At 52.4% G+C, this 25,659-nt stretch overlaps 10 protein-coding genes across 10 annotated transcripts; 7 read left to right on the forward strand and 3 right to left on the reverse strand.

Annotated features, from left to right (window-relative positions):
• Positions 1 to 2,076: 2,076 nt before the first annotated feature.
• J4E90_003988 (uncharacterized protein) lies at positions 2,077 to 3,405 on the reverse strand (the record flags this gene model as incomplete). The annotated part of the gene is made up of 1 exon (XM_051433554.1): positions 2,077 to 3,405. One exon carries the CDS (start codon positions 3,403 to 3,405, stop codon positions 2,077 to 2,079), a length of 1,329 nt encoding a protein of 442 aa, XP_051292072.1.
• Positions 3,406 to 4,290: 885 nt separating this feature from the next.
• On the forward strand, positions 4,291 to 5,199 carry J4E90_003989 (uncharacterized protein; the record flags this gene model as incomplete). Its single annotated transcript, XM_051433555.1, has 1 exon — positions 4,291 to 5,199. One exon carries the CDS (start codon positions 4,291 to 4,293, stop codon positions 5,197 to 5,199), a length of 909 nt encoding a protein of 302 aa, XP_051292073.1.
• A 2,782-nt stretch (positions 5,200 to 7,981) lies between these two features.
• J4E90_003990 (uncharacterized protein) lies at positions 7,982 to 10,226 on the reverse strand (the record flags this gene model as incomplete). Its single annotated transcript, XM_051433556.1, has 3 exons — positions 7,982 to 9,130; positions 9,181 to 10,038; positions 10,089 to 10,226. The coding sequence occupies 3 exons, from the start codon at positions 10,224 to 10,226 to the stop codon at positions 7,982 to 7,984; spliced, it is 2,145 nt and encodes a 714-aa protein (XP_051292074.1).
• Positions 10,227 to 10,633: 407 nt separating this feature from the next.
• Positions 10,634 to 11,095, forward strand: J4E90_003991 (uncharacterized protein; the record flags this gene model as incomplete). Its single annotated transcript, XM_051433557.1, has 3 exons — positions 10,634 to 10,657; positions 10,763 to 10,946; positions 11,031 to 11,095. 3 exons carry the CDS (start codon positions 10,634 to 10,636, stop codon positions 11,093 to 11,095), a joined length of 273 nt encoding a protein of 90 aa, XP_051292075.1.
• An 849-nt stretch (positions 11,096 to 11,944) lies between these two features.
• On the reverse strand, positions 11,945 to 14,606 carry J4E90_003992 (uncharacterized protein; the record flags this gene model as incomplete). The annotated part of the gene is made up of 4 exons (XM_051433558.1): positions 11,945 to 12,262; positions 12,313 to 13,968; positions 14,018 to 14,410; positions 14,508 to 14,606. 4 exons carry the CDS (start codon positions 14,604 to 14,606, stop codon positions 11,945 to 11,947), a joined length of 2,466 nt encoding a protein of 821 aa, XP_051292076.1.
• A 1,350-nt stretch (positions 14,607 to 15,956) lies between these two features.
• J4E90_003993 (uncharacterized protein) lies at positions 15,957 to 16,826 on the forward strand (the record flags this gene model as incomplete). The annotated part of the gene is made up of 1 exon (XM_051433559.1): positions 15,957 to 16,826. The coding sequence occupies one exon, from the start codon at positions 15,957 to 15,959 to the stop codon at positions 16,824 to 16,826; it is 870 nt and encodes a 289-aa protein (XP_051292077.1).
• A 398-nt stretch (positions 16,827 to 17,224) lies between these two features.
• On the forward strand, positions 17,225 to 17,997 carry J4E90_003994 (uncharacterized protein; the record flags this gene model as incomplete). The annotated part of the gene is made up of 2 exons (XM_051433560.1): positions 17,225 to 17,346; positions 17,394 to 17,997. The coding sequence occupies 2 exons, from the start codon at positions 17,225 to 17,227 to the stop codon at positions 17,995 to 17,997; spliced, it is 726 nt and encodes a 241-aa protein (XP_051292078.1).
• A 1,652-nt stretch (positions 17,998 to 19,649) lies between these two features.
• Positions 19,650 to 20,914, forward strand: J4E90_003995 (uncharacterized protein; the record flags this gene model as incomplete). Its single annotated transcript, XM_051433561.1, has 3 exons — positions 19,650 to 19,655; positions 19,764 to 20,345; positions 20,393 to 20,914. 3 exons carry the CDS (start codon positions 19,650 to 19,652, stop codon positions 20,912 to 20,914), a joined length of 1,110 nt encoding a protein of 369 aa, XP_051292079.1.
• A 1,784-nt stretch (positions 20,915 to 22,698) lies between these two features.
• On the forward strand, positions 22,699 to 23,581 carry J4E90_003996 (uncharacterized protein; the record flags this gene model as incomplete). The annotated part of the gene is made up of 2 exons (XM_051433562.1): positions 22,699 to 22,702; positions 22,998 to 23,581. The coding sequence occupies 2 exons, from the start codon at positions 22,699 to 22,701 to the stop codon at positions 23,579 to 23,581; spliced, it is 588 nt and encodes a 195-aa protein (XP_051292080.1).
• Positions 23,582 to 24,094: 513 nt separating this feature from the next.
• J4E90_003997 (uncharacterized protein) lies at positions 24,095 to 24,910 on the forward strand (the record flags this gene model as incomplete). The annotated part of the gene is made up of 1 exon (XM_051433563.1): positions 24,095 to 24,910. One exon carries the CDS (start codon positions 24,095 to 24,097, stop codon positions 24,908 to 24,910), a length of 816 nt encoding a protein of 271 aa, XP_051292081.1.
• Positions 24,911 to 25,659: the final 749 nt, after the last annotated feature.

Raw genomic sequence — 25,659 nt, forward strand, 5'->3', positions numbered from 1 at the left:
GCCGAGTAGTGGCGGCCAGGCCGAGGCTGATATGCTATTAGCTTTGAAAGAGATGGATTGATACGTTGCATACCGAAAATTTCAAACGGACCTTCTTGCCAATGCGGCGGCGCTGAAAGATATATTTAGTTTGTAATCGTAAGAGAGGCTAGCCAAAAAGGCTTGAACGGATGGTAGAGCGGTCGCGAGCTGGGAACTAATGAAGCGCAGCTGGAGCCGAACCTTGAAGACTATAGCGAGTCTTCGCCTTTGCTTAGGCTCACCGTTCAGAATACACCGGTGTACTCTTGATCCTGCAAGCCTTTCGCCATTCCTCAGTCCGCGCCATACGCGATGGCTACAGTCTAACGTTGGGCATCATTAAATGCCTCAATGCTTACGTAGCCGCTTTCCTCGCTTTCGATAACCGACATTGTTGCATTCGCTCGTACTTCGGTATTATGACCAGGTTGTCAACATATCAGTAACCTTCGCTTTTACCTAACAAGTTGACTCCAGCTTGACTAGGACACCAGGACCGTTGCTGCAATGACGATCACGACAATGCCAGGAGCCGAGTTGAGTATAACGTACTCCACCACATCATATTTTTTCCAAAGGAATCAGTCAGCTCTTTCAAGCTCGTAGCTAGAACTGTGTAACCACATAGCTGGTGCCATGCCATGGTATCCGCAAACTCGACATTTTCTCTATCTTTGCGCAATTCCGTCATGCAAGCTCCCATTAATTGTCAAGGTCCTACCGCTCTCTCCCCTCACCCTGGTAACTCTTTCTCAGTCCAAGTGTTGGCCCAAAACATTCCAGTGTCTGTACCTGAGCAACTCGTATCGACTTCCACCACTCTTTCTGTGGAGAAAAGTTCGCCCGTTGAGCCCATTACCCTCCTCCTCCTTCTTCTCCTCGCTCTACACAAATAGCACTCCCGCAGCCCCAGCCATCGCCCCCGCAAAACCCATCTTCTTAAGACCTCTCACGGGAACCGCAGCACCGGTAGCCTCCACAAGGCCTGAAGCACCCGTAGCGCTCTCTGTACTGCTTCCTCCACTCCGCGTTCCCGTCACACTCTGTGAACTTGCATCAAAGCTCGCAGTCCTCGAACCAACAGCACTTTGAATACCAGTGATCACTGTAACATCTTCGGTCACTGTGTTGGAAGGCACAGGTGATGCTGTATCGACTGCCAGACTCGGTGCTCCAGCTATTGATGTTGGGAGCGAGGTTGCCGGTGTACTGACGCTGTTGTCGACGGTGAAGGCGTCACCCCATGACGGGGTTGGAGACGCGGATGGGAGCAGGTTCTCTGTTGATGTTTCCGCTGCGGGTTTGACGGCGAAGGGCTCACCCCATGACTGTGTTGTCGCGGACGAGATACCAAGAAGGGAGAGCAGAGTCGTCTTTCGGAGGGAGGATTTGCGCATATTGGCGGTGTTTGCTCGGTATGTCTTGAAACTTCGTTGCTGTCTCTCCTCGATGCTTGAAGCTTGCGTAAGTTGTTCTTGAGATGCGTACACTGAATGACAGGGTTTCAAGCTTCACGGCGATGGCTTCTTTTTACTTGGATGCCAGGGGACCCTGCGCTCATCCCGATACTCCGGATCATCACTATCCACCCAGGAATTGCCTTATTGAGCGTGTAGTACTCACAAGTCTGACGTAAGTTTCCAGCACAAACAGCGATGCGTATCGCGTTAACTTGGTGAGACAGCCAGCCTCCTGGTTTCTGATAGGCTGTCAGTCCGGATGGGTGGTGTCTGATTGGTCGAGAAGGTTTAGTGCTGTCTCGTTCGGGTCTCCGCAATGCTGCCGCACGCGAACCACTGCCGGACCCCGAGATTTTGCGATGCCGAAACGACGCGCAACATCCTGCAGTGTGATATGCACTCATTTCTATTGTAGGAGAGGTGCATATTACGAAGATTCTGGTGGCTTGCTGTGGCGTTGGGATCTACCATCGGAAACCAAGACACCAACCAGTCATCGAAAACTTACGACAACAGTTGCAATTGCACTACGGACAGCTTACTAGGAGCCTAATCCATCTCTACTCATCAAACTTTCGGCCAGGAAAGAGCTCCACTACCATTTGACAAGATTCTGCACTTGAACAGGCATACCAGTCTCCATGGAGCGATTTGCACCAACACCGACAAGGACAGCATTACCGCCATCCCGAATGTACGCAGCGCGTTTGAAGCTGTCTTCACCATCGCTGGTAGCGATTACATCTCGCAGAAGCAGAGGGTCGCCCCCTCCGTGGCCGCCTTCGCTCTTGACAACATCAACGACATAAGGCTGTCCCCACAAGGGATACACCACAATATTCGTCTTCTCCACGCCGCCTTGGATGTAATTTGCTTCGAGCTCACCGAGCCCTTCATTGGTGACAGTTTCCCCACCCGCTGAGTATCCGCCCTCAACGACGTTTATCTCGATGCGGCCCTTGCTACCATTGAACACGCAGCGATATCCCTCCCATGGCGCATACGCATATGTGTTGTAGGTCATGACGGCTTTATTCTTGTACTTGATGATCATAGAGAGATTGTCTTCAATAGTGATGCCATCAGCGAAGCAGTTGCGGTCACGGATGTAGCCATCCTCGTGCTCAGCCTCGAGGTACAATTTTTTCAACTGGGCGTTCTGGTCGATATGAATCGCAAACGGGTCGTCTTTCGCAGCCTCGTTGTTGAGATAGCGTTCGCCTAGATTCTTCTCTCCTCTTCGCTCAGCGTTTTCTCTACCGTAGAAACGTAAGCTACCGACGCAGTAGACCATCTCGGGTTCCGTGTTCAGCCAGTAATGTACCAGGTCGAAGTGATGAATGGACTTGTGCATCTGGATACCACCACTGGTGTCTTTGTTTCGATGCCATCGTCGCATGAAATCAGATCCATGTGCACAATCCAGAATCCAGTCCATATGTACCGTTGAGATCTCACCGACAACGCCCGAATCAACAAGCTCGCGTAGCTTCGTATGATGAGGCGCATATCGATAGTTGAAGAGAACACGGACTTGCTTGCCTGTCCTCTTCTCTGCATCGATCATGGCTTGCAGCTTCTCTTCGTCGATAGTCATCGGTTTCTCGGTAATCGCGTCGCAGCCCAGCTCCATAGCCCGGATACAGTATACATGGTGGAACTTGTCGATGGTGGTGACGATTACGACGTCGGCCGTTTGCTCTTTGACCATCTTGTCAAAGTCTTCTGCCTTGTACATTGGGACGCGTTCGCCGCCAATCTCGGCAATGCGATCATTTGCAGCCTTCATGCGCGTCTCATTGGTATCGCATATACCAACGACTGTGGCGCTCGATTTGAAGTCTTGGATGATGCTTTGGTAGTAGAACGCGGATCTAACGCCCATGCCCACAATGACATAGCGCTTGATCTGCGGAGAAGTCATGGCTTTGGGAAGGAGGCTTGGATGTTGAGAATTAGGATACAATGGTGCTTGGATATGAAACTGGCGACAACCAGAGTGGCCTCACACCCACCTTTATACGATATCTTACTTGAGTCTGCATGATTCAACGTGAATTGGAACTATGCATCGTTAATAGCAGAGCATCAAATCAGAGGTCTCCGTGACAAAGTCAACTGATGGTGTCCAGTAATCGGGTCTTTCGTCGCAGGTGTTCAGGTGGAGCAGTGGAGTGTGGAGAGTGTAGGTAGCTACGTTTGCCGACCCAGAAAGAGACTAGTGGCTATGTCACCCCGCAGTCTTCTCCAATGACAAGAGTGGAGAAGCGGCAACATCCCAATTTGGGTCGGCACAGGGAACAGCGAACGAGAGATGACCAACAACATTCATCCAGGTGTCGTGCATAGTTATGGTGGGTCATCGTTTAGTGGTGCGGGGTAGATAGTGGTTACTCCTTCTGGGGCGGGTACAGCAACACATCGACACTGCTCCCGCTTGTTACACACTTCGATCGGCTAATGGCTCTGGAATTCTGCTGCAAACATGGAGATTGTATGGCATTCGGGAGGGAAAGCACCGAAGAAACGGACGGCTGCAGCATGCTCCACTTGTCGGTCACGCAAGAAACGATGTTACCATTTTGAGGACCGCGGGTATCGAAGAAAGGAGCGAACTTGCGGAATAGGAAGTCGAGTGCAAGAGCCTCATCTGTACACTGATATAGGCGAGCCCATTCCAAGCCCCGGTCGCGTGAGCGAATACAACCCTGAATCCGTCCTCGCAGCTCTATCAGAGGACGCTGAGCCAGGATCAAGCGCCTTGAATCAGACAACACACGCGACATCATCTCAACCTACACCACAGGCTATGGTACTCACTCCTTCCGCCGCATACGAAGCACAGCGCCGATTGAAGTGGTACGAGCAACATAAGATCCGGATCACCACGCCGAGCCTATCCGAGTCGTATCGAAAATATCTCGAGGAAGAAGGAGCTTTCGCGTCACTACCCAAAACCACAACAGACGCTCTCCTACCCTTGTACATTTCGACGTTGAATGACCTCACTCCCATCACGGATGGCGCTGCCGTCTTCCGCGATCACAGTAATGGACAAGCGTCTATCTACTTGGTCAGGGCGATATGCCTTGTCGTCTGCAAAATAAAACACGCAGCTCCTTTCTTGCGTCTGACTGATCACGGGCCTTTACACGAACCTCTAGAGTTCGCGTCAAAGCTTCTAGCTGGACTCGATGCTGCTATCAAAGCAGGTTTAGAACCTAATCGCATCATCAAGATCCAGATCTTAGCACTGATGCACCTGCATAACGACGGATTAGCCGGCGTGGATCGCGCGTCCAGTTTTCTGTCGCAGGCCATATGCGAAGCATGGTCGATGTGCATACATCTGAAGATACCTGGCAACTCTGACAACGACGAATGCAAGTATCTATGGTGGTCACTGCGGAACTTTGATCGCCTTGGTAAACCCATCATGGCAGCAGCGCCCTTCTTCATCGACGATGCAGATATCGGTGTTGAACGCATAATACCGAAGAGAGACGACTACCGCTCTCAAATCATGGCTGTCTCTCTCGCTCTTGGAGACCTCATGACCACCGCAACTAGAGCTTACAAAGCTGGAGCTACAACGGCGGTCGATAGTTGCTGGGATTTCCCTTCGCTATCGGAAATTACGAGTGGGAGTAATTTCGATCAGTTCCACATGTCGCATCGAGGTAAGACACTTGCCGACTTGACCCTTCAATCTACTTAAAGCAGCAGTATATCTGGAGACATGGTATCACGTTGCCGCCATGCTATCCTGTCGCTACAGTGGACCAGGCACCGGACAATACAACCGACGTCTTGCGTCCGCGGATAGAGTGCTCGAGATAGTCTCTCGTGAAGGGTGCGAAGGCCTGCCTCCGCTCCCACTGGTTCCTTATGCCATGTCCATGTCCACAACGGTCATCTACCGAGCCTTACACGATCGTGTAAGAGACATTGGTAAAGCACGAGTGGATCTTCGCCAGTGCTGCGATACCCTCGATGACCTCAGTGAGCGATGGACTAGCGTGAGAGGCGTGGCCAAGCTTGCAAAACGGCTTTGCAGACTGATAGGCGACGGTGCACACGATAGCTTGCGAGACGGGCATCCAGGTGGTAGTACCACATCCAACAGCACAGTCTCAACTCTGGCCATACCAGCCAACAACGACGCTGTTACGGACCAGGTAGGAGTTTCATATAGCGATGAGGCTTTCCAAAGATATCTCACCGACATCTGGCCAAACTTCGATGCATCCTACTCTCAGTTAGATTGGGCATTCCAGGACTATGGCTTGGACATGGAATTCCCCAGTCCGTACGATGACTTGCAATCTTGACAAGTTCAGAGTTCGACAAGAGATTGGTCGACAGCACAGTCGGCATGGATACTTCAAAGAATTGCATAAGAAACTCGTGAATTCGTTGCTTAATCATCCTAATCAAAGAGCCTGACCAACCGGTCTATTGCCTAAAAACTCGCCATTTTGCGCATGCTCCACGCGAGGCGGGCTATACGCAACATACTCTTGCTGCTGAACCTGCCCTTGCTTTTGTGTATTACTGCCTACATCGCCCAAGTTTAACCCATCCCTCTTCCCCGCATCCAACTCGCTGGGCGGTGGCATCTCTCTGCCGTCGATTTCCCAGACGTTGGCACTGGTCGGCATCTCGTTACTTTCTGGTATCTTGGAATCCATGTATTGGTGGTATTGTGCTGGTTTCTCGTCGGAGTATCGGGGTGCCGGAGTGGTACTAGATAGAGAGTGACGTGCAGCGACGGCGCCGGCACCGGCACCGATTGCTGCTGCGCCTCCAAAGGTTGATGTTGATGCCCATGGCGCCTGACTTCCAGACTCCATAGGAGATACAGGAGACATCATTGTCGTTGGTTGTGTTGAAGACCTGTCGGTTTGCGTGGGAAGAGTATTGGTGGTAGAACACGTGTTTGGATGCGGGATATGGGTGTATGCGCTGTTCGTCGGTGGGGAGTGGTCGGACGAAGAAGATGCTGCGGGGCTGGCCTCTTTGTCGTTCAAAACCGCGCTTCTGGATTTCTTCTTCCGGTGACGGAGGAGAAGGAGGACGAATATGCCAATTAGGGCCAGAGCTGCGACCCCTCCTACTACCACGCCAGCGATTAGACCTGTTGAGGGGCCGGAACTTGAATCTGAGGATGATGCGCCTGCGGCAGCTGCACTCGACGACGTTGGTTCTTGCGATGCGGTGCTTGAAGCTGCGCCCGCAGTTGACGATGGCTCTGTTGTTGTCGGTCCGGTGCTCCTCGCTGTACTGCTTGCCTCCTCTGTTGCACTCGTTGCCGTGATCTCAGCCGCAATGCTCGTTGGATTCGCAGGTGTTGGTAAAGCATTCACCACACTACCCGCTACGCTCTCGATGACAGCTGTTGGTACCGTAACGCCATTGCTCGACAGCACTGACGAGACATCGCCAACGATGCTGGATAACAAATCGCCAATCTGTCTCCGTTGACGCTGATGGTTCCTCTGCACTTCCTCCGCGCCAATGCTACCTGCCGCAAGACAATACTCGCTCGTATAACTCTCGGCGGTCGAACGATCCGGGTGCGATGTTGGATGCGACGCGTGGTTGTCGAAGCATGAGACGCGCCATAGGTACTGTTCGCACAGGCACGTATAGTCGGGAATCGGGGTGGTATTGCAGGGAAAGTAGCCCTTAACGGCGGATATGCAGGAAGTTATTGCACTAGATTGGTCAATGTCAGTAAACTTCGCTCCTGTTGACCAATTCGCGGTTGAGAATGCATAATTACATCTGTTCATGGTTCGCGCCCTGACCAGCCGAAACAATGGGCCATCGCAGCGCCGGCACGAGCTTGAGCAGGACACCAAGCATCATCAGAAGCGTTGTTGACGGATGAACGGACCCGGTTGAAGCGACAGCACCATGAGCGCTTTAACGTACTAGCCAGACCTACTTTCATCAGGCTTGCGAAGTGGCGGTAACCGGGCGTTCCATTCGTTGATCCTGCACCGGCAGAAGCGGGGACACCGACCCATCTATGCAATGCTCTGTTCCGAGCACCCGTCTCGCGATAGGAAACCTGTTGGCCATCGATGATGTAGGTGTGGAGGTGCGGCTTACCTGTGGCTGGGTAAACCAGGGGATCCGTGAGGTTTAACTGGTGGGGAGCTCTTTAGCCTCGTGCGCTAACGGGCTGCCCTGATGGCATCGCAACGTGGAGACGATGAGTTTGGGCATGATCACCGTTTGTGAGACGAGAACGCGTCGAGCTAGGATAATTGACGTGCGCAATTGTGCTACGAGCGTCGATGCACCGCCACACCTGTAGTGTTCTGGGCCCGCGTACTCTGTATAGAATGTGGATTTGTGATGCTTGGGGTATGGTAGAAAGTGAACTGCCGACTCCAGAATGATGCTCCGCTGAAAAGAAATGGGTATTGAAGCACTGCCACAACCGTCCTCCAGGCCCTGGAAGTGTCCATTGAGAGACATTCAATAGAATCTTACTTCCCGTTGGTACCATCACCGTGACCTTCCAACCGGTTTACCAACCTCTTGACGCCACTCCACTCCTCGCTACGTGTCTGGACACCTCCAAGATCATCGCCCACCTCGAAGATGGTGACGACGCCATCCATGCCTCCCACTGCAACTCTGCGCCCTTCGTTCCTTTCCCATGCCAACTTGTTCAGACTCCTGTTCATGTAGCCAAGACCAGTTGGCATGTTCGTAAACGCGCCACGCTTACCGTCACTGGGCTTGACCGATTGAACAGGAACCTCGACATCTACGTTGATATCCCAGACTTCGAGACTTCCCGCTCCGTCGACAAGCGCGAAGACGGAGGGTTTGACAGGCGACCATCGAACGTCATAAACGAGATCTTCGCGTGCAATGTCGAGAACGGGTGTTACTTGTTGCGTTGCACCAGGAAGTGTTGGGTTGGTAGCGCCTGTAGCAGCCGGCGGGCGGACCTTCCAAAGCTTGACGCTCCAGTCGACACTCGACGACAGAACAAGGTCTCCTAGATCGATCTGACCCTTGGCGGGATGGAAGTCTAGACTCATAACGGGCGCAGCATGGCCAGCGTACTTTACGCGGCCGTCTACACCTGCTTTCGCACCGGCTCGGTCATAGCGATGACATGCGTAAATGGTACCCTCTTCTGTGCCTGCGAGGAAGTAAGTTGGATCCGATTGCGGGAAGGCTATGCTGGTCACTGCCATATCGTCTGTCTTGGCTGGCGGTGGTGATGTCAATTCAAGGAACTCTTGGGGCTGTGAAAGCATGTCAACAGTCCATCCACACACAACACCATCCGTCGAACACGAGATGATGTTGTTTGCGTTCTGCGTTCCGACAATGTCTAACGAGTAGACGGGATGTGTGTGACCGGAGCCAGTGAGCGGTGTCTTCTGCACTGGTGCGGACTTCGCGCGAGTGTCCCATAGCAGCACTTGCCCTGAGTATGCGCCTCCAACAATGAGATTTGGGTGGAACGGGGAGAACTTGGCGGTAAGGATATCGGACTGCGCATGGAAGATGTACTCGGGTCGATCGTGCATGTGCAGGTTCCATACTTGTACGAGACCGTCAGGGTCGTGTGGCGCGGACGGGTTCTTGGTGTACGAGGCCAGGACGAGTTCTGGGAACTGTGAAGCATGTCAGTGATTTAATCGCCAGACGTCACTGCACTCCATACCTTTGTTGAGAAGCCCAGATCTGAGATCATCCTCTTCTTGCTCCATCGCTCATCCCAGAACTGTGCAATCTCCTTGATGCGGCGACCCTTCTTGCCTCCACTTGAACCGTAACCCTCATCGTCGTCGTCGACGTCTACACCACCGTTTGCGTAATCTGCCAAGATATCGTAGCCAAGTTGTTGGTCGAGCGCTCGCTCCAACACCTTCGTGCTGCGCTCGACGAAGCCGATGAACTCCTCCGAGTTTTCGACAGCCGTCAATTCTTCGTTTGTGAGGGTCTTGAACGGGAAGTTCTCTTCTGACCCTGGTTGCTGGGCACCCTCTTCGGGCGCTTGTTGCAGGACCTTGAGCTCCTCCTCAATTTCCTTGCGCAGTTGCGCTCGGATCTCCTCGTCCCTCTCCTTCTGTCTCCGGCTCAGCCTCTTGCTCTTGGGTGACCGCGTAGGGCTCTCGTCGCGCTCTGTGTCGCTTCCGCCAATTCCTCGGTCTTTCGACGGGGTCCACTCTATGCTTGCTTGTACACCCTTGCTGTATGTAATGATTTCCTTCTCCTTCTTGACCTCGTTGGTGACCTGGCCGTCGGCCTCGTAGACTGTCGCTAGCGGAGCAAGCGAGAGAGTCTGCATCTCCCGGTCAACCATGCCGGTGAGGGATGGGAAGCCCGTGGATCCTTCATTGTCGCTGCTCAGTTGGCCTGCGCTGACTACCGATGTTGGGCGGGTTGGTCGTCCTGCGCCTGCTGGGGAGCCAGGCTGTGTAGAGCCGGGTCTACTCTCCCCAAGGATGCTATTGATGAGGTTGGTGACGTCGGTTCTGCGGTCGAGGTCTTCGCTGCGTCTTGGTGTCGGCGAGAGGACCTGTAATGTTAGTCAGTCACTGATGAGATGCAATTGGATATGTAACCTACTTCTCCTAGAGGACTACCAGTCGCGGATTGCCTGCTGGCTGACTCTGCCTTCCTCAGTTCTCGCTGGCGCTTGAGCTCGGCCAACTTGGCCTTCTTTGCGAGAATCTCATCGCGCCGCTGCTGCATTGTCGACTCCATGGCGGAGACGGGCGAGGTGGGATGCTTGGTTGAGTATGTGTCGGCGCTGTAGAAGACCTGAGCTGCGTCGTGTGTCCAGAGGCTGTTTCCTCCCCGCCTTCAGCTATCCACAGACAAAGGCAAGTGCAATGTACACAAAGGCAGGCGCGTCGGGTGATGCTGTCGCGCCAAGCGGTGGTGGTTCAGGGACGCACTAGCTCGCAGCCAGCGATCCCGACCAAATCTTGCGCCAGCCAACCTCAACTTTCACAGCTCAACGCCCAACATCTCGCATCCGCCCCGACGCCCTCGTACCGACTCTCCGGATCCCCTGCAGCGGTGACTTTTCATCGCCCGTCCGGAATACCTGCCATTGGACATATACAAGCTCGATAACGCCTATCGCAAGTCCTCGCACGACCCTCACCATGTCCACTTCCGTCGGTGTCAACGTACGCTCTGCCCCTCGAAGCGCTTGCCAAGGTCTCTAGCACGACCGTTTGGGCCTTCCGCTAGCTCCAGAAATGGAACAATCAGGCTAATAGTGGTATTTACAGGTCCTCCGATGGTCCGCCCTCGGATTCGGCGTCTTCTACGGTGCCTACCACCAGCTCTCATTATCCGCCGCCGATAGGGCAAAGGCCGCACAGAAGGACTGGGAGCACAAGGAGTCATTGATCAGGCAAGCAAAGCAACAATGGGCACGGGACCACCCCTCGGAACAGCCAAAGTCATCAGGCGGTACGTCAGACCGACGACACATGTCAAAATTCCCAACTTGGCCATGTGTATGATACGGCAGAATATATACTGACAACCAAACAGCCATCGCAGACCCGAAAGACCCCAACGCCGACCTCAACACACTCCTCGGCATAACCGACAAATAAGCGCACACCCAGAGTGATTCCGTTTCCTACGTCAGCATGGGCATAATGCGGCCGGATCCCATCAAGCCGAGAAGCGGCTGGGTGGGGAGAGCAGTCAATAGTGGTACGACATCTACGAGATACCAATCTCTTGTACTATGTACCTTTTGTACAACATAGACGTCGAGTTGGTCACGTTTTCAATATACATGCTTCAGTTCGATCTCTTCAAGCCTCGTTCGTATCCATATGTCATATAGTGCCATCGAAACCAGGCCAAGAATGGAGCAGGTTCGACTCATCGTGCGAGGACTGGAACTAATTCAGGAATCATGCCACCAGCGGGGTCATCACAATCCACGTGTAGACGTAGGACAGGCACAGAATATATGGAGAACCAGTTTATACTAACGTCGAATACGCCTTGAGCTACACAATTCATGATTATCACTGATTCGCACATTCCAGACATTGCATATTTCTCAAAAACCATAATTGTTGCCAATGATATATTCTATACATGTATCATCTCCACCCCCGACCCGCCATGGGCAGGTACTATGCTACACAGGACATCAAAACGCGCAGAAAAGATGAAAAGCGGAGCCGCGGAAAACGCCCTGCAACCCTTGGAAAACAGCAGGGCAACAGAAGAGTAGAAATGAAAAGCGTAGAGGAGCGGCCAAGGACAATATTAACAGACGGCGGCCAACCTCCATAACGCTTTGTCAACCTTGGCCCCAGCCCGACCGTTTGCCACGACCATCCTACGACGCCAGTCGGAAGAAGGGCCAAGGTCGTATAATCGCACATTTTCAAAACCTACAAGGAACCCGTGACGATTCGTTTCATTATCCAAACACCTATCTCTTACAATACCTCGCCCACAATCTTGGCTGCCTCCTTGTATGTCTTGAGCAGCTTCTCACACTTCTCGCGCTCGGCCTTGATTGTGTCGTCCTCGTACAGGAGCTCCTGAAAGAGATCCTCCTTGTACAGCGTTGACACGAGCCTATTTTGTACCACGTCCTTGGAGTGGTTGACGAGAAGATGCATAATCGCCTTGGGGACCTGGTCGGCGACGGTTTCCCGGACGATGTTGAAGTACGATGAGATGAGGCGGCGGATGAGCTCGGTTTCAAGGGCCTCGCGTTCCGTAAGCGCAGGTGCTTGCTCGGGGTTTGATGGCTGTTGGACATTAGCATACAGTCAGGGCAACATGTGTTGGAGAAACTTACAAAGCCGCCTTCGAAGTTGTCTCCTCCCATACTTGGACTTCGGGGAGGGGCACTCATGGCAGCGCTCAATGGCGCGTCATAGTCATCGGTGTCTGGTGGCATCATGGCCAATACATGAGCAGGCTGCTTGTTGTCGCCTCTCCGGATGCTCTGCGCAAAGCTGGGCTCGCTGTTTTGGCTGACGTGGCGGCTGCCAGGCCTGTTGTCAAGCGCTGCTTGTGCTGCTTGTTGTGGGTTGGCGTATGCGTTGTTGCTATCTTTGCTGAAGAAGTAGTTCAAGAAGCTGTCGCGTGCAGTACCAGGAGGTGACCGGTTGCGATTGTTGAGCGCGGCCGTGGTGCTCTGCGAGCCGTTCATCATCCGCCCGACGGCAGGCGACATGCTGCGGCTGGTTTGTGACTGGTGTTTCCGAAGAGGGAGAGCTTTGAGAGTTCCACCCTCGCCCCCTTCGCCCTCCTCGGCTTCTTCGCCATTAGCACCGTTCTGGAGTTCTTTCATCCTCCTCTGTTCCCGCCTCTTCTTCTCGGCCTCCATGGCGATCTTCTTTTCCCGCTGCTCCTTGTCGTTGATAACAGATGACATGGCGGCAGCAGCTCCAAGGAAGTTGGGGTGGTTTGTGTTGATGTATGCCCTTTGGATGTCGATGAGAGAAGCGACGTAACCTGAGCAAGGGCCAAGTTGCTCTCGTAGAAGGTCAGAGACGACCTCAATGAGCTTTCCTTGTAGCCTTGGGTACCTCGTCAATTCGGTAGAGCCGCAAGTGTGGCAGATCTTGATGAGTTCCTCGTATACAAGCTCCACGCAACGCTGACTGGGTATCTCCAAAAGCTTGATCTGCGGCTTTACGAGAAGGTCAAAGGCCAGCTCGGGGACGAACAGACTGGGCCTTGGACCAGTCGAGTTACGGATAGCCGTCCGGATGTCCAACACAGAGAGGTTCTGGGTTGGGTCCACCTGCTCGAGCGAGTTACCGAAGACAGAGTTGAAGATGTAGTAGATGCGGGCACCACCGCACAGCTCCTTGGTGGAGATCTCGGTGGAAGTACCGTCGATGGACGAGATGAAGGATGAAGCAAAGCGGGTCATGAGCTGCAGAATGAGCGAGCCGCGGTGCTCCTTTCCAGTGAAAGCCACGTCGCCGTAGCTTGCGAGCTCTTGTTGTGTCTGGCCCATGAGCGTGTTGAGGCGTGCCTTGATGTCTGGTAACCGGTCGCGAATGTGGGCCATGAGGGTCTGGTTGAGGCTTTTGGCAAGCAGCTGAGTACCGCATCGGTTGGCCATATTCCGGTACGCAGGGTGGTGTCGGAAGAAGTCCCGCTCGGCTTGCAGGGCATCAGAGAGCGACTTGTTGCCCTGGATGTCTTGTTGTGACCGGTTGACAATACCAATGAAGCCGAGCTTGAGAGGGTATACGCGGCCAGAAAGAATATCCATGGCGTTTGTACCGTGATCCATAAGATCCAGCTTTGTGAGGACACCGATGGTCCTCTTGCCCATGGGGTCGACATGGCGGGCCAGCTTCAAAGCTTCCGAGTTGACGAGATCGACGTTGGCGGGGGAGACGGCGAGGATGACACTGTTGGGCTTCGCAATGTACTCGGTGATGAGGTTTCGCGTCTGCTTCTCGATATCGGAGGGCTGATCGCCAATGGGCACCTGAGGGAGTTAGCTCCGGGTCCTGGCAGAAAAAAGTTGCCTGACTAACCTTTGTCAGACCGGGCAAGTCGACGAGCGTCAAGCTGAGGACGTGCGGGGAGTAGATCTTCAGGTTGATGGGCTGCCTGTTGATGCCCTTGTTGTTTCCTGCTATCCTCGACGTCTCGTTCTCGATCTCGCGTTTGACGTCGGCAAAGTCGTAGAAGCGCTGGCCCGGGATGTGGAGAAACTCTCCCCATTCTTGCTGGCCGGCTACGCTTGCGGGTGTGTGTGGTACGTGGACCTCGTCATCGTCGTCTTCGTCGCGTTCGCTCGGGAGGTTGATGAGCTGGAGGATGAGCGGCCGGCGTGTGACGATACCGCTGCCACGGGGAAGGAAGTCCTTGCCGACGATGTTCTCGAGTACCGACGACTTTCCGGATGATTGTGATCCTACGACGACCTGAGCCAGTTAGTAGGATGCCTGATAGATTGTGCAGAGCTTCGTAGAATCTGCTCTGCGCTCACCGCATTCTCTTCTCGGGCTGGGGCGCACATACAATCTGGGGTAAATCTAGGGAATCATTTCCAATTGTATTGAAGACCAGATCCTGCAGCCTGTTGACAATGTTGAGGAGCTCCTCGCCCAGCGACGCCATTGCGCTGGTGGTTATGTGTGGTTTCTCTGCTCCTTAAGGGTCCGGTTGTTGGTAGAACAGCCAAACAACACCGCGGAGTCGTGTGTGAGCCCGATGTCGTCCTGCGGCGTGGAGATAGTGTTGCACGGTGCAGATGCGGGATCGGCGAAGTGATCGTGGCTGATGGCGGCTTCGTCGGGTCAGAGGCTCGTGATGGAGTGCCTTTGCTGCAGCTCCGTCGTCACTTCGCTTGAAAGTTCCAAGGTTTGATGATGGTGCACGTGACGGCCAGCATGGCAATCCACCTGGCAGCCAACCCCACATTCAACATTCACATGTCTCCTTAATCTTAGGTCATATTGTTCATTCCTTTCGCATAAAGGAGGCAACACCCTCAGCCATGTGGCCACGTGCACCCGTGGTGTTAAAGCAAGCACACGGCTGCTGAAACCTCCTCTTCTGCTGGTCGCGAGCCCTGCGAACGCCACCACACGCGAGGCAGCATGCGGCTCGGCTCCAAGGCCGGACATGGTGTACAGGCTGCAGCAAACCGTATGTAGAGTGTGCACACGAGCAAATGAGTAACAGGACAAGACTTTTCCACCACATGAGCAGCATCAGCAGAGCCTGGTGATGCACGACCCGTGGTCAGCATTGGATATGGACAACATAAGACTGGCTGGCTTTGCAACACAGCTGGCGCACGAGTCGCCTAGGATTTCTCGAGGATATGTGGATTACACTCCCCTAGTCCGGCCACGTAGTATCGCATTACCTCTCTGGTCGCTGAGAAAGTACCATGGACACGCTGGCGTACGCTGGCTCGCGCTCGGGTATTGTCGGACCCCGGGATTTCCCTTGTACTAGGCGACGGCTATCTATCAAGCCCTCCAGCCTTATCTCGCTGCGAGACGCGGCCAGACGCGACAACACCAAATTATCAAAGAAGATCTCCAGCTCCTATCTCCGCATCTTGGGGAATGCACTGTGATCGTCAGGTCGCTTCGACGTCCTCTACCGCTAATTGGGAAAGGCTCATGTAGCCTCCAAGTCCCTGCGGAAGTCCGTCTCCGCATAAGCTGATAGGGTCTACACTGCTATGACTGATTCATTGTCTTACGACCAAGCTTCCTCCCGAGGGAAGCCTATCATTGTGATAAGCACTGTTATCATATTCACCGCAAACAAACCTTGGAACGCAGCAGGAGCGTTCGCACACCGACTACAAAGGTAGCGTGCCTTCTTCTCGTTTGTTCTCCCCCTTCCTAATCATCCTCACACCTCCACACCAACTTTCAGCCCTAAATCTATCCTGGGTTTCTGCCGCTTTCAGCTTTCGCCCACCTCGCTCGCATCATCTCCGACGCCTCCATGGCCCCGGAGTCTCTCACTCTTACTACCACCGAAGAACAGCAGAACGACGTTACAGTGGGGACTATCACTTGCACTGCACCTATCCCGTTTGGAGGGGATGAACAATGGCTCTACCTACCCGCAACCAAGAAGTTCGATCTGTCTCGGGGCTCACGGGAGAAAATGGTCTTCGAGTGCGATGAGGAAGATCGCAACCACACCGGCTTCATGATCGACCCTGGCAACTCGGTTTTGATTATTGTCGACATGCAAAACTACTTTGTTCACCCACTCTATCGGGATCACGCCGCAGGCATCGCCGCTATCGAGCCGACTCTGAAAGTCATCGAGAGATGCCGTAAAGAGGGGATCCAAATTGCCTGGCTGAACTGGGGAATCAGCGACCATGACTTGAAAAAGATGGCACCTGCTATCCAGCGAGGCTTCAGCAAGACTCTGGGATGGCACGTCGGACTTGGCGCACAGCTGCCCGATGGTCAGGGAAGGTGCCTGTTCAAGCGGACCTGGAACGCCGAACTCTATGATCCATTCAAGGCAGTCGCTCAGCCTGGCGATTTATTCTTCGACAAGACGCGCATGTCGGGACTTTGGTCTGAGAAGGAGCCTCTTCACGAGTACCTTCGCGCATCCGGCAAACAGACACTACTCTTCGCCGGTGTCAACACAGACCAATGTGTTTTTGGCACCGTGTCAGATGCCTACTCTTACGGGTGGGACTGTGTTCTGCTTCGCGACTGCACAGGCACCATGACAGGCCGAGGAGCTCAGGAGCTTGCCGAGTATCAAGTCTCGCAGAACATGGGTTTTGTGATGGACAGCAGTGCATTCTGCGAGGCACAGATTTGTGAACATTTTGAGGGCTGCTGATTCAGCGACACATGTCTTCTACGTTGGCGGTTTCCTGTCTTTTTTTTTTGTTCTTGAGCGTGCTATCCGAATACCCGTAGAGCTACACCAGCCTAGCAGAAATACAATCAATATATGACATCTGTATGACTCGCGCTATCCGAGGGTTGCGAGCTCTACGTTACCCAATCATGTTGCAGCTTCCCCGAACGTTTGTGGATCTGCATAAGTTGAGGTACGAATGACGCACGACGAGGTTGGGTGGAGACTCCCCCCCATAAGGGCCTACCTCACGCGATAACGTTCCTGAGGTCATCTCAACGCTCTTGTGCACACATCCCGGACAACGACGAGGCTTGAAGCTATTTTGACACTGAAAGATCATCCCCGAATCGACAAGCCGCTATTTCGCCAGCACGATGTTTTCCCAAGTCTCGAATGGGCTGACGTGCCTGCTGCCGCTCTGCGCCGTTGCGCTACCAACTGAGCAAAGGCCATTGATACTCAACGGCCCTAAGAACGTCCAGGCTGTTCGAACAAAGTAAGGAATTTTATCAAAACTACAAGCATCGTACTAAAATTTCACAGACTCCAACACGCTGAAATAATTCCCACCGTCATTAATGACTTCCTGCCTAGTCTCACACTGTCGGTTCTTTGGCCAGATGCCAAGGCAAAACTCGGCAACACCATCGAGCCAGACTATCTTGGAGAACAGCCCACCATAATTCTGCACGATGACACAAGTCCAGACGGAATGCACAGTACCTCCGACATGAGCTACGTCGTCACACTCACCGACCCCGACGCGCCATCACGCGAAAACCCTGAGTGGAGTGAGATGTGTCATTGGGTTGCTGCAAACGTCACCACAGCGCCGAACACGTTCTCGATCCTACCCCTACCAGAGTTTGGTCTTACAGAAGAGACTGAGTCGACAGACGGCGGTCCGGAAGACGTGATGGAGTACAAGCCCCCTGGCCCTCCACCAAAGACAGGCAAGCATCGCTACGTGTTCCTCGTCTTTGCGCCAAAGAACGGAACAACCGAGCCGCTCCATGTGAGTAAGCCAGAGGATCGCCAGCATTGGGGTACTGGGAAGGAGGGTGGTGGTGTGCGAGAGTGGGCTGAGCACAATGGCCTCGTGCCTGTTGCTGCCAACTTCATCTACTCGCAAAATGACAAGCAGTAGGCACGTATCGATGCGCTTACTGTATGCATGGAATGCCGAGGGCACATGCATATTCGATGGCTGTTTTTTCTTTCGAAATCTCTCTGCAAACGGCGGAGGCGTACTGTCAGTACCGTACACATAGCATTGATACCAATAATCTCGTAACGAATGCACGTAATCAGGCTCTCTTCAGAGCGAGCGCTTTCATCGTATCATCCCATCGTTCCTCGTGCCGTGCGTCGAACGAGTAGCCCTACGGTGCCCCGATCGCGGAATTTGTGGGGCGACAGCTCCCGGGCCGAGCTGGTTGCACGCACCCCGCGCGCGTCTTCAGCTACCACCAACAACCCGCAACCAGAGCTTCCGGCAACTTGTCTCTGTGCCGTCTTTGCATTGCAGTATCGCGCCACTTAGGTTTCCGGTCAAGACTCAGCGGCCGTTGACTGCATCTTTGATTATCCGGACGAGGGTGTGATGACTGAAAGCGCCTGTATCAACCGGTTGCGCAACCAATACCAGCACCGCGAACAGAGGCCTGCGCGTCCGAGACGAATCGATACGGAGATAATCTGAGCCTCACTATCTCTCCACTCTCCGTTCGAGTTTGCGTATCGCCAAGCCCGGTCGATCTATGACAATGGAATACATACAATGTGGAAAACCTGCGAGACGACGTCGTCTTCGCATATACACCGCGATGACTATATCCTCGTCAGGTCCTCTTCTTGGTGGAATCCAACAAAACACAGGGCCTCACGTTCTGACGAGAGGCATTCCATAAGTGGTCGAAACTGCGGTGATGACGGTCGGGCACTGATCGAGCTGAATTGAGGCTCAACACCGACAAATCACGACGAGATTACTGTGGTCCTCATTCGCACCGTGACGGAAAACATGCATTGCATTGCCCCATGATGCGTTCCTATCGTGCGAACACTATGCACGTTCCACTGGACGGGGGCGTTGACGATCGTTGGCCGGCTGCATACGGCAATTACGAGTGTCAGACTAGATGTCGTCCGGCGCCTATCAGCGATACACAGCCTTCTCATCTGGCCGGTAATCAGTGGTAATTAAAAGAGACAGGATGCTGCAAGGTGCATGCCACCCTTGTACCGGTCAGACTTTGAAACTCCGAGACGGCTTTGCATACGCGCTCGTCAAATCGTCTAGGCGCATAGGCTTGAGGTTTCAAGTCGATCGTGATACAAGTCAGGATATGGATGTGCTGTCGCGGTGGCACAATCTTACTTACATACAGGGCTAAGCGTCCCAAACGACTCAAGCCAGTCAGTATGCTTTCTTACCGGTGAATGTCATTCCAAAGCCGCCATAGGTATGCTCTGCATTTCACCAGTAGGTGGTTTGGGAGTCAACATACATGGTGGAGGCTGCCATCACTCGCATTGCGATTGGACTTGTTCCCCGCTGACGTCCAGTTCAACCTTCTGTTGTCCGACTTTGAGGCTGCATAGTGCTACCTACTTAAATCGCTTTGATGGCCCTGTGTCAGGAGAACAAGCCAGTTACCGACTACGATAACTGACCGGTACTACAAGTCTCCACGCGTTGTGCGCTGTTTCGTCGCAATCTCTGCTACGCCTTCCGCACTGCCTCAAGGCTGTGTCGCACCACGTCTGATGATGTCATTGGAACATCCCACCAGCAGCATGTCGGTAAGTTCTAGCATGTACGAACGAACTTATTCCACTTCGTTGGTTTTCCTGTCTCAGGTGAAAATCTACGGTTACAAGACGAAGCCTACTGATACCGTATTGTAACAGCTTTCCGATGACGACATGGGCCGAAACCAGGAATGTGGGCTGTACGATGCAATTGTCGACCGTTTCACGTACAGCGAGTTCTCCCAGAAGGATTTCCTCCCTCAGAACGACTTCGAATCGCTAATCACCGAACATACTATCAAAGAAGAGCTAGACAAAGCTGCTTTCGGGGAATATGATTCGTCACTTGTCAAGTACATTACGAAACACGCGCGAAAAACGTTTGCTACCTTAGTCTATGGAGACGCGGTCCGCAGGGCTATCAACCTAGAAAGATTCGAATTCGGCGACAGATACCTTCCCATCGCTCTCGAAGGGCCACGTCTCATCTCTCTCAACGGCTTTGCGCGAGATTCTTCCGCGTGGAAGTGGTTTAACAAATGGAGGACACAGGAGAAACATTTCTTCTGTAAAGAGCAATGGGTGTTTCTACCCCAAATCTTCAGGAACGATAGCACGATGGAGAACTTACACCGAGACTGCCGATTGCCCTTTATCGCATGCGAATCTCAAGGTGAAGGGGGCAGTTTCAGCTTGTTACACAAGGCTACCATACACCGTGCTCATCAAACAGTCAGTTCGGTCAGTATATTTGTCTTGGCATATTAACGATTTGCTGACAGCAATAGGACAATCTCGTGATTGCCATCAAGGAACTGCGAAACAAGGAAGCCGGTGCCGATCAGAGTGAACTCGATGCGCTAGACCTGGCGAGGCAATTGAAGCATCCACATATCGTGAGATTCGTCGGCGGCTTTAGGCAGAACTTCACGAGCCACTTGTTATTCCAGTGGGCGGACGGAGGCAACTTGCGGTCGTACTGGAACAACGAGGAGAATTGGTCTCGAGATGCAGACCTCATAAGCTGGACTATTGAACAGATACAAGGACTTGTTGCAGCACTCGATCAGTGGCACAACAATCCGTCTAGGCTTGCATTAAACGGTCGACATGGAGATCTCAAACCAGAGAATATTCTTCGATCTTCTGGTTCGCACCGTGGAATATTTCAAATCGCAGATCTGGGTCTGGCCAAGATACACTCGTTGCCAACGCATGCAAGAAATAAGCCTTCAGCATCGCCAGGTGGAACACTCCGATATAGGCCTCCGGAGGTGGGCCGAAAGATCTCCAGGTCCTACGACATGTAGGGCATGGGCTGTATCATCCTGGAGTGGATAATCTGGTTAGTCTACGGCATTCACGAACTTGACGAATTCTGCCAGCAAGCATTTCCCGAGGAATTCGACGCTTTCTGGTTGCGCGACAGCGAAAGTCGTACCACTAATCCAGTAGTGGCATCGTGGATGAAACACATGACCGACACATGTCTATCAGACGGGGACCAATGCTACAGTGCTGCCCTACGAAAGCTTTTGATCTTCGTTAGAGACAGGCTACTGGTGCCAGATTCGACAGAGCAAGACACAAGCGACAGCTACCACCCATCCGCTGACAACGAGGAAGTACCTATTTACATCACGCCTGCACCAGATGTCAGACACAATTCTCCTATATCAGGGAGAGCAAAGGGCAAAGATGCATGCAGGGAAATTGAAAGGATCAGCTCGACAACTCACGGCATTCCCTACTACATGTACAACCCGATGGTCAACATGAGCGGACCGAACGGGCGAGGACCAGCGATGCCAAGCAAGTTACTGATGCCTTTGTCGACATCTAACTTTCGCCTAGAGGTGAATGGTCCCCCCGGCAATCGATGAGCAACTTTCTGATGTCAAGTCATCAGCAGAAATCGCGCGATCTGGTACGTCTGTATTACCAGCGACGACAAAACGGCGGGATAGCCAACACGAAAAATCCCTACGCGATACCTGGTGCATTGGATATATGGACAAAACAATTCGATAATCTTTTCGCAAAGACCTTTTTCGGCACCTTAGACAGCGACGAATTCAAAAGGCTCGCACCCATGTACCCGATTTTGAGTCCTCTATGTCAGAATTGTTTGCACACTGAAACGGGCATCTTCTCAGGAGGATCGTTCATAGTATCACACGAAAGAGCACAAGCATCTCGTGCAATGTGTTCTCTGTGCGCCGTCATCTACATGGCGATGAACCACACGACTGGAGAGAACAGGTACAAAATGGTGCTAAGGGAGGGGTCTTCGTTAACCTTGGGAAGGGGAGAGCCTCCATTACTCTCGTTAGTAGTAGGTCCAAGTCCCGGTAAGTTGTGGGTTGCACTGCTGTGAACCACTACTGATACCGCACACAGGCCTCAATCGGTTTCCGGATACTTACCAGAGAGGCTTGCCAGTTCTACCCGGCCCTGGAAGTTCTACCCAGGTCAAATTGCTGAAGAAGTGGATCAAATGGTGTGATCTCTGTCACGAATGCAAACCGACAAGAGTAACTATGCCTCACAGACTGGTCGAGTTGTATCCAAGAGGAAATCACGATGATCGAGGTCGCTGGGATTCAGATACATTGCATCTAGATTGCGATAATATGAGGAAAGACGGCAAATATGTGGCTTTAACACACCGGTGGGGCGCCCCGTCATTACATGGAAGTTTCCAATTCCTAAGTCGTAGCAAGCTCGAAGATTGGCAAAGTCATCTTGATCTCAAAATGCTACCGCGGACCTTTCAAGACGCCGTAAAGATTACAAGAAGTCTCGGAATTCGTTATTTATGGGTAGACGCGCTTTGTATCATTCAAGACGATGAGGAGGATCTACGAGCGGAGATTAGGAAGATGGACGATGTCTTCAGATGTGCCTACGTTACACTTTCGGCGACTTGTGCAAACGGGAGCGATGATGGCTTTTTGAAAGCGGATCGCAAAGTAAGACTTCACTACCCCCTCTCCTATGCCAAACATCTGGGTAGCTTAGACATGATCTATCTCTGCGAACCGATCGATGATTTCGAACGCGACGTAGAGCAGTCGGCGTTGAGTAGAAGAGGATGGGTATTTCAAGAACGCGCGTTATCACGGCGTATCATTCATTTCACAGAAGTTCAAGTCTACTGGGAGTGTGGAACAGGAATCAGGTGCGAAACGCTGACAACGCTATACAAGTAAGTGGAACCAACACCCTTCTACAATGGGAAAGAAGCTCATCGTCACGCTAGCCACAAGACATCTTTCCTGTCTGACCCTCAATTCCCCGATGCTATGTTGAAACGATACAAAGGAATGCGCATCGCTTTCTTCGAAGAGATATACGAAAGGTACTCCCGACTTGACTTTACCCATTACACAGATAGGTCGTTAGGTATGGCCGGAATCGAATCACAGTTTGCGAAATTGTTCGGAAAGGCACAGCACGGCATTCTTGATCATCCAAAGGAGCGCAGCTATTTACGCCGCACACTTCTCTGGCGACGTGCGGATCTGAACAGAGACATGACCAAGATCGACTATTCAAAGAATAGACGGGTACTCTCATGGTCGTGGATGGCAGTGACGGGCGCTATATGCTTCATGGATATTCCATTCGGCACTGTGGACTGGAAGCCAGACCTTGGATCGCCCTTCAACAACTGTGGAGAGTTCGGTGATACCCCCGGGGCCCTACATGGCGACGCCAGAGACTTCTACAAGCAGTACAATGATCGTGTATTCTTCGATCGTGGCCGAGAATCTGAATGGATTCCCTTCATTGAACTGAAATGTGTCATCCTGGGGATGCAGGATATATCAGGCCGTCTGTTGACCCATTATGGCCTACTTGTTACCGCCGCAGAAAAGGGCAGTAACGTCTACGAGCGAGTAGGAGTCGCTGCCTTTGAGCGAGACCGGTCATGGATGGACCAAGAACATATCCAGCGAATACGTGTTATATAATTCCGCTCTCGCTTAACGCGGCTCTCTTTCGTCGATCTTGGCTATAGAGAGAATCTTGTTTCCTTCCTTTTGCGATGGGATTGCGAAGCCTAGAGGACGAAACGATCTGCTTGCGGGTTTGGGATGATGTTGCTTTCTAAATATTGGGTATGATAAAAGACTGCCTTGATGCACGCCTGCCTCTTCAACCTGATATCTCATCAACCTTAATATGCAAACTAACGTAGATAGCAGCGCGTTCGATAAGCGTTTTCCTTGCGTGAATAGTACTTGCCATCCCACATCCAATTGATCTGCATCAAAGACATGTCTCAGGTCTAATGCTATCTTAAATGAGCCATGCGTTTCAGTATGACCGCCATGTTCTTTGACATATGTCTACGAATATAACTGATCGACACAAATTTGAAGTCTCACCCTTTGTTCCTTCTTTGGCTTTCCTTCACATAAGTACGATCGCTCCTCGCATTATATCACCCATTCCCGTTTGCTGTCAAGCAATAACAGTCAACTATGCCACCCCAGCGAACAGCGAAGACAATCTACAGGCAGCCAGGACAGTCTACCCGCTATTCAGCGACATACGACCCATCACAGGAATACATCGATGATGAAGACTCCGAGATAGGCCAGTTGATCAAAGCCGATCCTTATTGGCGCTACGTATTGAGAACCGGGAGGTATGCCGGGCGCACATTACAGCAGCTGGATAGCGATAAAAGCGACGACAATTGCGTCAACTACTTACGATGGATGCTGACCGCCGAGAAAGCCTGCAAGGGCGTTGATGACGACCACATCGTGCGAAGGGGCTTAATTCAGTGGAACAATCAAGCTGGGTATCGCGCCACGATTCCTCCATCGGACGAAGTTCCTCCCTACGCCACGGGAAAGAATGCGCCTTCATTGTTGAAGAAGTTGGTTGTCTCAGTTCCGTCGCCCGAGCGCTTCAAAACCGCTAGTGGAAAAACCATCTGGATCTGTGGATTCGACATCATCGGTCTCTTCCATATGCAACGCCACCAATTGAATCGCTTCGGTGTGAAAGACATTCAAGAATACCGCGGTTATGATCAACGGTTCGGCATGTTGAAGTACTCGCTCGAACAAGTGTGGGAGGTCGCGAAGCGTACGCCTCATTGCCCGCTCGATCAAACGCCTGATGAGGCTGTCGATCGGTACCTCCTTAAGGTCCAGAGATGCGGAAATGGTGGAATTGGATCTCTTCGTACCACTTGTGGGCACAAAGACTGTAAAGAGATGCGAACTGGTGGGCCCAGCGAGGCGGGGCAGGGGTTTTGGGTGGGTATGTTCAAGGAAATGATGTAGGATTATGACCTACAATAAGATGGAGCTGAACAAATTTGAGAGTCCTCAGTGCAACTGTTTCTGGGATTGCGAGCTGTAATACCTGAGGTCTGAATGCTAGTAGCCACCTTCGAATCCCGGCATTTCGTCCTTCGCATACATGAAGGCCTTAGTTTTGAATTGCACTCTCCATTCCTTCTCCTCTGACATGATGCTTGAAGTTCATCTGGTTCTCATGCTTCAGTTGAGCTGAACCTGAGACATCAGCACCGGATCTCTTGACCAGTTGGACTAGCCTTGCGTCACTTTCTTTCACAACCCTCCCGCTCTTTGTCGTTCAAGTGATCGTGATAATCGCAGCGCTCCAATTCCTCGTTCCACCATCCGCATTCCAGGTTTATGGCCATTGAAGAATAGTGCGCAACTATGCGAATCAGCATAACAGGCGATAGGTTTTGTTTGAGCATATTAGCAATCCCAGACTTCTCATCCACTCTGCCATACCTGCTCACATCCCAGTGACGGCAGTGGACATTGATGAACAGATCCAGTATGCTATGGTCCGATGGCAAATTGTCGATAGCGTACTGCGTAGCCGTGAAGAAAGGAGGTGGGCGAGAACATGGCGGATCTTCTACATTAATTAAAGTGTCGACGATGCAATCGTGGGCGGCTTGTCTGAAGATAGGCGCCAGAAACCTATCGCCAAAGACGAGTGCCTTGGTATATCCGGTAATGAGAGTGTCGTCATCGACGCATTCGTCTGACGT

This window comes from Alternaria incomplexa (assembly GCF_024043165.1).
Source record: "Alternaria incomplexa strain BMP 0042 chromosome Unknown scaffold_5, whole genome shotgun sequence".
Lineage (NCBI taxonomy): Eukaryota > Fungi > Ascomycota > Dothideomycetes > Pleosporales > Pleosporaceae > Alternaria > Alternaria incomplexa.